Here is a 14,197-nt window from a genome sequence, read left to right as displayed (position 1 = left end):
TATCAGAGTTTAGCCTCTACTAGTGTAAGAAAATAATACTAAAGTTCAGAGTAGAATGCAAAAACAAAAGAGCAAGAAGAAAATAGTCTTGTTCTTTGAAGGCATGGTCCAGCTCCCAAGCTTCTATTGACTTAGCTGGGAACAAGTTAAACCACTGTGAGAAAAGTTTACATAATAAACTCTGCATTTATTTCTGTTTCTGTATGCCTATATACAACTTGGTTAAAATCACAGCCTGTGGAAGGAATTCTATGCTATTGCTGTTAGATTTCTTTTAGCTGACTTATATCCAGAATATCTAGTATAGAAATACATCGGTTTCTATAACATTTCTTTATGATTAAATATGTTAAATTTAATCCCCCAATTGGCTTGCTTACAGATTCGTTACTGGGCTGCTCATGATAAAGAAGCAGCTGCACAGCGGGTACAGGTGAGCAATCAAGAGTATTCAACCAAACTGGAAAACCTGAAGCCTAACACTCGCTACCATGTAGATGTTTCTGCCTTCAACAGTGCAGGCTATGGACCTCCCAGCAACACCATTGATATTGTTACCAGGAAAGCACGTAAGTAAAGGGAGCATTAGGTTAAGTGTAATCATGTCCATCGTGTTTTCAGACATGGCTTCTCATTCACATACACTGAATGTTCTCTCTTCATGTGGTATTGCATCTTTGTCTGAAAATTTCTGCTAAAATTCTCCTTCTCCTCTTTTGTTGCCATGTATAATGTGGATATCTTACAAAAGGCAGTAGAGAGGCTGAGATTATAGCTTATATATATATAAGCTCAGATCAGATTGTTCAGGGATTTATCCAGCTGAATCTTGAAAACCTGAAGAGGTAAAGACTGCACAAACTCTTTGAGAAACCCATTCCACTCCCTGACTTACTCTGAGCATCTGGTCTGAGATTCTTGATCAGTATTGTGCATTTTTGGTACTGGTCCTCCTGCCATGCCATCCAAGAGCCTGGATCCTTCTTGATAAGCCCCCTGCTAGGACAGGGGATTCTTAGGTCCCCTCCAAAACTGTCTCTCCTCCAGGGTGAACAAGTGCAGCTCTTTCACCCTTCCTTCACAAATCAATTGCTCCAGCTCCCCACCAGGTTGGTAGCCCTCTGTAGTGTTGTTCAAATACTGGGAATCCCAAAGGTGGACATGATATTCTAAATGAGGAACAGTTGAGACCAGCTATTACTTAGGTAGGCATCTCTACACTGCCTTTCTGTTTAGTCAATAGCAAGAAGGATTCTGATGATTAAAATGTGACCAAACTGCCATTTTCATTAACAGCAGGATCAGGCAACCTTGAGAAGCAGGTGATCTGAATCTCACCCTAGAATTTACATACCATAACAGGCTTTTGAATATTGCTCGTGACTTAATGAGGATACCTAGCACTAGCATTGACTGAGCAATGTAAGAAACACATCTTGTGTGTTTAAAACACAGTTATCTGGGCTAAAAATACATACAGCCGATTTGAGGATTTCTGTCAGCAAATAGTGTATTGTGCAACTTGGCACCTGCAGGGTTCATTTGTGTTGAATAAGGGTCCATTTTATAAGCTTATTGTGTAAATTATAATTAATGGTTTCTGCAGTAGGGTACTTCTATTTCTGGTGAACTGAGTTAAATGATGTAGAAATGCCTGTAAATGATTAATTAAATATTTGATCTCAATGAATAAATATGACTTATGCCACATTTCTGGGAGGTTCTGAAGGTAGTTGCATGCCAGCAAACACACATGGTCAGCAACACAGTGAAGGGTAATGTTGGCCACTTCCATTCTGGCAACAGAGAAAGGCAGACCCACAACGCAGCCACTGCACAAAGCCATCCAAAACTGCCTGGCTGGAACTGTAGCAGATTATTCCAGGAAGGAGACTATCCCTTGATCATATGTATGTCAGCCTAATTTCCATTTTTACATTTTTATATGTCTTAATAAAAACATCATTGAACATTTATGAAATCTCATTTATGTGTACATTATACATATACTGCTTTTCAGCTCCAAGCCAACGTCCAAGAATTATCAGTTCTGTAAGATCTGGTTCAAGGTACATCATCACCTGGGATCACGTGAAGGCAATGTCAAACGAGTCTGCCGTTGAAGGATACAAAGTATGATATCTGAAAATATTTTTTATCTTTATGTATGCTTCATGTAGTGCATTTTATAGACAGTGTTGAATCTTTGTACATAATTGGACTTAAACATACATGAATGCTGAAGAGGAAGGTATCATGCTCAGCACACACAACCATCCAGTAGGCCTAGGGCAAAGCCAGTGGGCTTAGTCAATATGATGAGAAAACACTGGGGCACTGAAATTCATTTGGGTGGTACACCATATTATGGAAAAGTTCATAGAAGTGACTGCAACAACCTCATTTCCCATATGATCACATTTATTGTCTGTTGGCTTAAAATAATGCACAGAAAAGCTGTACATTTTCTACTTTTTCCTTACATCAGTATGCATTGTTCCAGTTTTCCTTTCCCATCTTCATAGGGGCTGAAGTTCCTGGAACATGAGTTTTTAAAGTCTGGGAAGGTAGAGGAAGGGAAGGGACCTCTACCGTCATTAGATGCAGTTAACTCTGTAACCACAGCAAGTGTATATACTGAATTTAGGCATATGGAAAACTTCAGATATTAATTCCTGTTTAATTTTGCAGCTTGCTTGACAGTAAGAAAATTAGTATCATGGTCTATGTTCGCAAATTTGATTGAGGAGTTGAACTCCTTGCTGGGAATTGCTAACAGTGTTTCACAGAGATTATTTCAGAAAGAAACGGGATCATTTCTAAAGGTCCCACAAGACATACACCATCCCATTTGCAATAGTTTAGCATCATTGAGAGTTAATAATAAAATTGATTGTTGTTTCATTTATGAAAATGGTTATAAGTTTTATGTCAGAAAACCCAGCTGAATTCTCATATTTTTATTTGATGCTCTCTGCCACCCTTCATTATTATTCTCCATCACTTAATTACTTACTTTGAATGTAAGCACTGAAATTATTTTTCAAAAGGTGGCATAATTTTGTAACAGAAAATGAGGAAACATCCTGTCTAGATTCTCTAGGTTTTGAGATACATATATATATACACACACACACAGAGATTTCATATGAATAAAAACCTAATACTTTTTTGTTGACACACTGTACATCTATAAATGTATCTTTGTGGAAATAAAACATTTCAATAACTATATTTACTGTGACTTTCCTAGGTACTTTATAGGCCAGATGGACAACATGAAGGCAAGCTGTTTTCTACTGGAAAGCACATGATAGAGGTCCCAGTCCCCAGTGATGGTGAATATGTTGTTGAGGTCCGAGCACACAGTGAAGGAGGAGATGGAGAAGTAGCCCAAATAAAAATTTCAGGTGAGCAGATAACTTCCCTTCTTCTTTGCCAGACTCCATGGAAATCTTGGACTGAGTGCTTTCCTCTTGTATGCTATCGAGAGATGGGCACATCCAAAGTTGGAAAGGTAGCCCTTCAGCAGTGACTGCACTGAGAATAAGAATTTATCTTGAAACATTTCTGAGGACTCATAGCGCACACAGGACACTTCAATAGCAGTCCAGCTCAATCCTGGAAGCACTGCCAATCTTCCAAATATCAGACTGCTGCTACTGGTGCCCCCAGTTAGGCTGCCACTGCTAGTAGTGTCCTACAAGCATAACTGCATGGTGCAGGCCTCAGAATCTAGGTATCAGCTTGCAATAACCCCATAGTTCCTAGTACCTTTTGCCTCTATCTCATTCCTTTGTCAACTGTTGCTAAAAGGAATGTAATAGGGAAAAGAAGTGGTCCACAGTGATCCACAGACCACTTGCTGGGGAAGTTCCACTTCTCAGTGAAAAGGGGATTTGTGGCACAAAAATAATAAATAAGCAATGAGAAACTCCACATGCTCTAGTTCAGAGTGGTCTGGATGATTGGTAAAGAAGAGAGGGGACCATGGCTTAGGATAATTCAAATTGTGCTCAGTGTTGACTATAAATACAAGTTCAGATATGGATATGGTCTGCACATCTCTTTCCTGCTAATTTTTTATTTTAAGTAGTGTCTTGGCACAATTTGGTATGAAATAAAACATATGAATTGATATCAAGGACTTGGATAGCGTCTTTGCAAGATTGTAATTCAGACACTTGCATTGTGTTCTTGCCTTTTTAATTTAAAAAATTAATTTGGGGAATAGAAAGGATTAAATGTCAACAATATTCTTGTCACAGAAGCAATGCAAACGTTATTGTGGCTTTTAAAAAAGAACAATGCTTTTGCCATATTATTTGTACTGTGAGGGGAGCTGCCCATTCCTAAAGGAGTGGACCTCCCATCCACAGATTTTCAATAATATGCACAGTTTATATCACCTGGTGTGAACTCATGGGTATCACCATTTTTAGGTTTGTGTGAAGTTTGTATGTTGTGTGTAATTTGTCCCAATGATGAATCACCTGCACTGCTGACATTTTTTTGCCTAATTTTAATCTCTATGTTTATCTGGCTTTAGGGTCTGGGCATTGTTTCTTTTTATAGGTTTTGTCAGATTAAAGAGTCTTTATGTGTCTAATACATTCTTCCCATTAAGAAATGTATATATACTAGCCAAGTGACTAATCAAGTGCGTGCCTTGAATTTTCCATGATTACATTTTCTTCAGGTCTTAAATAATTTCATCAGCTCTTTTCTTCACTTCTCCAGCATGTCAGATTTTCTTTAGGACTGTAGACACTATATGTGCACTGCTTCAATTCAGCTGCAGACAGTCTTGCATCCCCACACTAAACTTCTTCCATTATTCATGAAAGGCTTTCATTAGGCATTTATTACCTTGCATGGGGATATGAAATGGTATTCATCATGTTTGTCAAACATTATCTCTAAATCCTTCCTGGAATCCTTGCTTTCCAGAATACAGTGTCTCATCCTTATCTGAGTTCCACCACAGTGTCATGTCTCTTTTTAACTTTGTGTTTAATTTTGCCTGTGACTATGACAAAGCACAGTTGGTTTGTATGGCTCAAGTCCCTGTGCTGTTGGAATTTTTACATGAATGTGTTGTTGTCTCTATTTGCCATTTTGGTTCCTTAGGTGTTTACTTCTGCTGCTTTTGATAAAAATATTTGGATTACATTCAGTATACAGCTGTTCAGCCTGGAATTACAGTAGAAATCCAGTGACCATTCTTCAATAATTGTGTTTTAAAATCTGCTGGTGACTGAATTCTTAATCCATTTAGCATACATGTTAATTGTGTGTATCATGTTCTATGAGACTATTTTGGGGTAGTAAGTCAACCACTTTAAAAAAGGTGTAATATATTGTGTTATGTTATCATACACTGGGGCAATCAGTGTACCGTAATATAGCTTATTTTATAAGCCGCAAAAATGTTGAGGCAACCGCTATATTCAGGACATGTTCTGGGTATCTTTGATACAAACATGCATTAAAACCTGCCACTGGTATGGTGCAAAGACCCTTCCCAGCCTGAACACATTGTGTCAGTACAATGTTGAGCCCAAGCCAATGAGTCTTGCCAGTATGACCTGTCCCAAGCATGCCTGTACAGAATTAGCACCACTGGCAGAGTTAGCACCCTACACATGCTAGTTTGCAGAGTTTTGTATTGAACTGTCTTCCACACTGCAGACAAGTTCTCATCCATAAATTCTACCATACACCAGCTAGAAAGACGGACTGGGCCCCTGGTGACCTAGACAGAGGCAGCATTCCCTGTATTCGGTTTAGGAAAGGTTGAAAAAGAGACAAAAGGCAAGGTAATCTCTTTGGAATACATAGTATACAGCAAATTGGGCAAGATTTTCAGGTTATTTCTAGGCTGCTTTTCCAAACAGCAGAACAGCAGTAGTTTTAACACCTATGCATGGCAAATTATGTCTGCTAATTTTTATTCTTAAGGAAATTTTCCAGTAATGCATCAGGGTTTAGAATAATTGCCCCAAAAGAATGATAGAGGAGTGAATTTTTTCTTTTTTTTTAGTTACGTTTTTTCTCAGAGAATTGCGAAGAAGATGTAGTTTAATAGGAATGCATATTTTGGTGCTTGATTGACAAAATGGAAGTTTCATATTTACACAAAGATGTAAACAATAGCTAAAGCAAAATGTAAGACATCTTGCCAAATTCAGAGAGGAATATTGCCTTACATAACCTTTAGACATCTGATTCCAGAGTTTGCAAACCTACCTAATTTCCTGCAGAAGCGCATGGGGAGGATTGAGCAGCTAGGGTAGAGATTCCGAATAGCCTGTATGCTGACCAGGAATGGCCAGATCTTAAACAAGGAGTGTCTACGCCAGTGTGTCATCCAGATGGGTGTTTTCGTGCTGTTCACTGGGTATCAAAACCAAAGTAATCTATGTAATATGGCTGGGTTAGGTGTCTAAGCTTCCATTATAATCAGTTGTCATCTAGGGTGTAATTCAGAATGTTAAACAAAGCCTCTAGCATTTGAGATGCCCCAGGTTACCAGGGACAAATCCACACAATTCTGACAGGCATTACATGATATACAGGGGACCTGAGGCCTTCTGGATAGGCAGGTGGAGGCCAGACAGGACACCAGAAGTCGTCTTTTAGCCTATATTTCAGGTTCAGGAACACTAACTGGCCTTGAGGTCTTAACATAGGAATTAAAATTTTAGCATGTTTTAACTAATGTAATTACATATGAAAGTCAAATGGAAAAGAAACTAGAAATAGATTTTCTTTTTATCTCAGTTCCTTCTTTAAGGAAAAAAACTTCCTTTTTGTTTTCCTCATCTTCTGCCTTCTCACAGAAAACCCAGTCACCTGCAAGAGGGGGAAGCAAACATCCTGCATCTACTTTGCTCTCATATAACCAGTCAGCTTCCAACAGGATACACTATTTTAGTTGACAGTGATATAAAAGAAGGTTACCACACACAGCTATCTCGTATGCGTTTCTTTTTAGTGAACATCTTTAAATAAAAGTCCTTATTATAAAATCACTCTCTGTATATGTGCCTAGCTGCATTCCAGCATACAGCTATAACCAGTGTAAAATACAACCATGAACTGTTGTAATTTATTGGTCAGTGCCTGTTGTACAGTAAAGAGCTTGGGGATATTTTTCAAGCCCGTTATAGTAAATTAATGAGCTACACAATTTAAAGTTCATTCTTGAGTTACCACAACCAGATGAAGGTTTGAACAACTTGTTTAACCAATGGAGTCTTTTTCAACAGTTAATTACAGGCTTATCTGTTTCCTTTGAAATATAATAAAGGCTGAGTTTTTTTTTTTTTTTTTGGTCTCTTGCGTGGTTTTTTGATTGCAGTGCTTTGTCATATTACTAATATTAGTGTAATCAAAACAATCTTGCAATCAGTAGGAACTAAAACCATATGGTGCTTGATTCCTTTTTTGCTTCACTTTTGTAACTGCACTGGCCTCAGTGCAGTTGCTTTATGCCAGAGTAAGGAAAAATAGAATCAAGCTCTCAAATTTTAAAATTTCATCCAGAGTGGGAGAGAGGGGAGGGTTACTCTTCACATTTGGATAAATACTGAGGAAGAAAGGAAAATACCGTACACCTTCAGCTTCACATGTGAAATCAGGTTAATGTCTCAGTTTAAATAGTGATATGGAAAAAGAATAATTTATGTATTGTATGTGCTTATAGCAAGAGAACAGAATTACAGTTTGTCTGTGTTCACTGCACACATATATACACATATGAATTCCATTTGCCACAGGCATGTTTTAGGATCCTGAAATAGTATTTACTTTGAAGTACAGCTCTTTCAAAGGAAAAGCCGTAATTTTTGCCTGTACTAATTTACACAATCCTTTTAATTATTTCATCCTTTAATTTTTTCAATTACTGTTTGAAAGGAGAAAAATGTTTCTTGCACATATCAACATCCAGTAAGTCAGGTGATTGTTCACTTTACATGTGGTATAATCAAAATCTTTTGATTGTGATTTGAAAATGTCCATCTGTTACAAAGATTGTTGTAGTAGTAAGAGGAGGAAAACACTGGTAAAAATTGTAAGTAATGCTGAAGAAAAGTCTCTGTCTAGCTGGCGTGACAGTCATTTGTTACGCACCTTGGAACTTCTTACGCATCTGGTGCAAGAATAGAGCAAAAAACTTCTACTGAATTAAAAGTACATTTTCGAAAGAGCTCTCCTCTAAAAGAAGAGTGATTTTCAAAATGCATTTGCTGTTGCCCCATGACTCAAAAATTAAGTAGAAAATACTCAGAATACCCTCTAACCTGGTATATACATATGCTTAAATCAACACATTTTGTTCTCTGGTATTTTTCTTGACTTTCCTTCATCATCACATTTAATTTATTGTTATTGCCTCCTTCCAGGCCTTAGTTTGATTGAATAAGGTGACAATTCCATGCATTGTAACATACTCAGTGATAGAACAAGCATTTTCTTGAAAAGCCATATTCTCATTCATTTCCGTTTTTTCTCTTTTTCTTCTATTCAAACTCAAAGGTTAGACAGATAGTGGAAATATTTTCAGATCTATTTATGTTTTCTTAGTCTTCATTATCCTGTGATAACCCCCGTTTCCTTTCTTCCTTTCTGCAGTGACTTTAATGCCCGATCTAAGATTTTTTTCTGCCTTGCTAAAGAGCAAGGCCAAATTGAAGCTGATCTGGCCTGTTGGACTAATTTATTTTCTTTGCTGCTTCTCAGTCCATTATTTTCATTGTCTGCATATTTTTCATGTTGCTCTCCAGCCCTGGGTGCTGCGTATTCCCACTGATGGTTCCTTGCGGTGCTGCAGTACTCAGGGAGCAGAGGGAGGGAGGCTGTGCCACCCTTTTGCACCCAGAGAGTTTCTGCTATTTGCCTATTGCACCATGTGGTTTTTTAAATGTGGATTATTTGCAAGTCAAAAAGAGTGCCACATCTGGTATATACTTGGGGTGAATTTATTTGTAAGAAAAATTCACAAATCCCTATTTTCTTGAACAAAGAGGAGTAGAATCCTCACTCAGAAATTCCCAGACGTGCCAGCTGGCCAAAGAAGATCCACTGCCTAGGTCACAGGAGAACCACCTCATGTTATTATTTGTTGTATACACAGCTTTAAAAGAGTACATTTTATAAAAAGAATATTACCAGTGGTCTTCTACTTTGCTCTCCATGCAAAAGAATCTGTAATGAGTATTAATATATGTGAAGGGAAAGGGGTATTTGAGAAATAACCTATGTTTGTTGACAACTAAGTAATAACACACTGACTGAAAATTTTCTGATTTTTCTCAGAGTCCAGGTCATCTTTTCATTTTGGCAGCCCAGGTCTGTGCCAGGGCTAGAGTCAATGACAAAGAAGCCATGGCTGCTGCCTGCTGACAATGCCAACGTGCCAGGTGCTATTGCCAGAACAAAACAAAATGTTTCCTTGGGTCTGAATTTTCAACTAGGAGAAGGCAAACTTACACGGTGGGGTGGAGAATCCACCCAGACCATCAGCAGCAATTCAAGTACGTTTTTCTTAGGATAGTTGAAGCCGTTCCACAGATGCACAGCAAACCTTAGCACAGAGCAAAGCATGAGCAGATGGACAGACAACTTTGTTTCCATCCCATGCATCTACTCTGCTGCAAAACCAGTAAATCACAGAGTTGTGAATAACTCCATAGCGCCTTTCTTGAAATGTTTACGGCACAGGCAAGAGGAGAATTTCCTTGTGCACAAACAAAGGTTTCCTAGACAAGGGAAAGTTGGATGCATGATTCAGTAATGATGCCAGTGATGCAAGATAAGTATATTATAATTAGTTCAGTTATTTTCCATTTACCATGAATAGGGATAACAGAATTTAAATCATGTCAGCTGATGCTACCTACTTCTTTTGCAGTAGTCTTTCATGAAGACAGTATTCCCAGCTGGGACAAGAGGAATTTCTTTTCAATAGCCAGTTGAAAGAACAACAAGCCCACCTCTTTCTTTTATGCAGTTTAGTTTAACCTGAAGAAATTAGATTTCTCCCGTATCTGTTTTTCTGTTCTACCTGAGTAAATATGAAAACACTGAGAAAGCAGATACAAATGAAGCCTAGTAGTTGATAAAGAAACTGATGACTGAAACAGGCAAAAATACCTTCTTTTTTTTGAGGTGGCCTATTTTTTTTCCCACTGAAGTGGACAAGCTTAGTTAGAAGCAAAGGGAAACAGAAGCAAGGAGAAACAGAATATGAGAAGGCTTTGCAATTAACCTTTCTTACAGTAAAAAGAAGGGATAAAAACCAGACAGCCCTCTTGGAATATAGGTCCTTGGATCCTGGACCAAAAGGAGAGTATTATTTGCAGGAAAATGGGTAGGAGTTTGGTTCAGAAAAAAACAAATTTGTTTTGCAAAACAGACACAAAGGTAGACTGTCATGAATGAGTTTTTAGGTTGTTCAAAGAATCACCAGCAAAGGTATCAGCAAAAGCAGATTTAATACAAAAGTGAAAGCAAAACAAAGTTTATTTGCAAGGTTCATTCTTCTACTTACTAGATGGACAAAACACACAGAGAAATCAGACTAAAATCTGAAATCATTCGATCTAAAACTAAAATCAACCTAAAATTATGTACATGGAGGCAGGGATTGGAAAAAGGTATGGATGGGCAAGAGTAAGGATAAAAAGGGATAAGGGAGAATCTCCGGTTGTATCACAAGGTTTCAAGTGGACCCCCTTGCCAAATGCCAAATTTAAGGCATGTGTTTTGTTTATTTGAAAGAAATGAGGACTCTTGATAGTAAGTTCACATGTGGTGCGTTAGAGTAGTAGATAGGTAGTGTGATGCTGATTTGGTTTTGACACTGACTTTGATGGCTTTAGTTTGCAATTACTTGCACACTGGATCCACAAAATGCTGGTTGAGAGGAGAGATCACACGTTGTAACACTGAGGAGAGAAAGAATCTTTAGGAACTGCATATATCCAGCTCATACCTGGCCAGACTTCAGAGGAAGCTTAATAATCCTTCTCTTTTAATTTACATCCACATGTTTATTTGTACACATCTATTAAGTCTTTATCTGGCATTTCTCTAGTTTTTAGAGGCTGTTAAAACTGACAGATCACAATTGCATTACTGCACAGAATTAATCTTGTAGTCTGTTCTTAGACAAAACTTCTATTAACTTTCATTTGTGAGCCACGGGAGTGTACTGGCTGTCATGCAATGGCCAGCAGTGTTTCCTGTAAAGTATGGATCCTTACATGTAGGTCAGTAATCTAACAAGAAAGAAAAAGATTATCTGTTTAATGTGCATTTATCCCGCTGATGTTCTGTTAATGTGCTGTCTAAGGGTAGGACTTGCTTTATTTAAGAAAGCTGATAAATACATCTCTGCAACAGTGCCTAAACCTTGTAAGGAACCACTACAATGAGGTGAATTGCTACCTGTTGATTCTGGGGCCAGCAAGCACATCTCAGGAAGATTTATTAGTCCTTTCTCTTTGTAGAATAGCAACATGCCAATACAAGTTTCCTCATACTTGCTCATTCTTCAACTTCACTCAGCAACCTTTTTGTCTCGTTTTCCTCCATTAGAAGCGTTCAAAATATGTGTGTCTTTCCAACTGCATTATCCTGGTCTGGCAAAAGCAAAATATATTTTCTGTGGATATTCTTAAACACAAAACCTGAATTTAATTTTTTTTCCTATGGCTGTTCATTCATTAAGAACCACTACTTTGATACTTAGGGATAGAAACTAAATATTAATGTGCCTCATAAATCACTGAAAAACCCAGATAAATATACCCCCATACTTTCGGTTTGTCGTGCTGTGCTTGTTTTTAGGCCTGCTGAAATCTCTGCTGTTCGGTTTGTGTATTACCTTCTCAGTGTGGTTTTTCTTCATGCAACATTTTCTGGAGAGCTGTCCAGTGGGCTTGTTCCAGCAGCGCCTCAGGACTGTCACCACCAGCTGCAAGCACTTCTGTCCTCAGTCTGTGTTCAACAGCAAGATGAGCAGTTAAGCTGGGTCCTGCACTGCCCATCTACCATCCTGATAGAGACAAGCCCTCTCTCAGATGAAAGAATAGCCAGTTCTCAGGCTCCTTTGGCCCATCTCCAAGACTGACAGCCAGGCACAGTTTGGCTGGGCTATTTTCTCATATAGATGCTTCTTAACAGGGAGCTGAACCATAGCAACACAAACCACTTCACAATAGCAATTCTTATTTCTCTTTGCCAGAGCGAGTCATGTAAAGATTGTAAACCATAGATTAAGATTTTATGTCTTAAAATATTTGTTTAAGAAAGATTCTTGTGACTTTAAGAGACATAAATGCCACACTGCTAGAAGTCAGCCATCTGGACTTTGTAATCTGGCAGGTAAACAAACGGACCAGGCTCTTTGACATCTCTCAGATTATTGCTGTTCGTGTGAGCATTAACATTTCCAAAGGTGTCTCTTTGCTTTGTCACATTTCAAAGACTCCATTAATTTTGTTTTCACGTGCTTAAATATTTATTTTGACCTTTTGCCACCTGGTATAATAACCTCCTGGCTTGTCGAACTGGCCAAATCAAAATACACTGATGTGTCCTGAATGGCCTTTTTTCTTGTATAAACATGCTGCATAAACATGCAGCTCTTGCAGAACAAGAGAGTGAGTCCTCCGCCGTGCTGTAGCAAGTCTCTTTGTCCATTTCAGATTATCCATACAGGTAGGGGCTGTGTTGAGATCGGCCAGCTGGTTTCCAGCCTCCATACTCTGTGGACTTCAGGATTATTCCCCCCACTGCAAGTAGAGCTGAAGTAAGACCAAGTAAGACCAATACTGTGTTGTTGTCTGTTTGATGCACAGGTGCCACTGTTGGAGTACCGACTCTGCTCCTGGTCCTAGTGGTGCCTGCCCTGGGTGTCCTTGCCTGCTCGGGATTCTGAATGTAGCTGGATTCACCTTGTCCTCCACCTAACACAAAGGACTCCCTTTGAAGATGAGGACCACGATTCTTTTTGATTCCTGTGGCACCATCCTAAGCCAAATAAATTACACTTTAAAAAGAATTACCCTACCGATTTCCTATGAACTTTAAGAGGACTGAGGCATCCAGGAACTCCTTCATGAAGTAAATCAACTTTTGAGCGGCTAAGAAATATTTTTAACTTGTTCCAATATGCCTTATAAAACACTTATGCTGATCTGTGACAGTTGCATGATTCGGTCCAATGGGGCAAGTTACAGTGTTAAAACCCAATAACATAGGCTGTACAGTGAAAGTAAAATCACCATACGTAGGTGCTTTAACTTGAATAACAAATTGTGAAATATAATAGAGATTGAAATGTTGATTGTATGTGATAAATGTAAGAGTACTACGTCTGTCTGTACTATCCTATATGTTTTGTGTACTGCATATTTTTGAATAGCCCCATCATCATTTATTGGGATTACTGGTTTTTAGAGAGACAGTCAAAGCAAAAACATTTCATTATTTACAGCTATATTTCTTGAGGTTACTGGATAGAATCTGAAAGAATTGAAATAAAAGTCAGTGATAAGGATTTTTTATTTTAAATATGTTCATAACACCCGAGACATGGATAGCATGCTCAGCTTAAAGTAATTTACCTGTGCTTCACTGGCGCGAGATTTCTTATATTCTTTTCTTAAAAGAATTCTGTTGAAAAATTCTGTTACAGTAATTGTTATTGATTTTGGGAGTCGAATGTCAGCTTTCAGGGAAGCAGCGTAATGTATTGGTTTTGATTTAGTCTTATTCCTATTGTTATTATGAAGGTAGCAATATAACATGTAGGAGTTTGGAGATGAAGTCCATGCTAAGATCAGCCAAGTGGACCATGAAATGGTAGGAAACATAAGTTATTTTTTAAAGTGAAAAGATTTAAAATATAAAAAAAGGAAAAAGGTATACAATAAATGGCAAAAGCAGAGTAGCACAGTAAAAAAATATTATATTTACATTTTTATGCTGCAGATGCCAGGTGTTACCTTCCTGTATTGAAGGCGTACATTTGGGAGAACTATATGCTTTTTCAAGAACTTGATATTATTCTAATGTTCATAGTGTTGTAAATAAGAGTTTTAAAGTTCTGAGACCATTTCTCTATTTGATAGAGTACTGAATGATCCAACTGTGTGTTAGTACGTGAAAGTCAGATCCCAACTGT

General features: G+C 38.1%; 1 protein-coding gene across 1 annotated transcript in view; it reads left to right on the top strand.

Annotated features, from left to right (window-relative positions):
* Positions 1-12,949, top strand: part of CNTN1 (contactin 1) — a gene marked incomplete at both ends in the record, with an annotated part of 130,038 nt that extends 117,089 nt beyond the window's left edge. Inside the window, 4 exon segments of the mRNA XM_082280428.1 lie at positions 383-569; positions 2,021-2,133; positions 3,254-3,410; positions 12,870-12,949. Of these exon segments, the coding sequence (XP_082136554.1) occupies positions 383-569; positions 2,021-2,133; positions 3,254-3,410; positions 12,870-12,949 (537 nt within the window).
* Positions 12,950-14,197: the final 1,248 nt, after the last annotated feature.

This window comes from Coloeus monedula (genome assembly GCF_965178545.1).
Source record: "Coloeus monedula genome assembly, chromosome: 4".
NCBI classification, from domain to species: Eukaryota; Metazoa; Chordata; class Aves; order Passeriformes; family Corvidae; genus Coloeus; species Coloeus monedula.
This window is presented reverse-complemented; position numbering and strand designations above follow the sequence as displayed.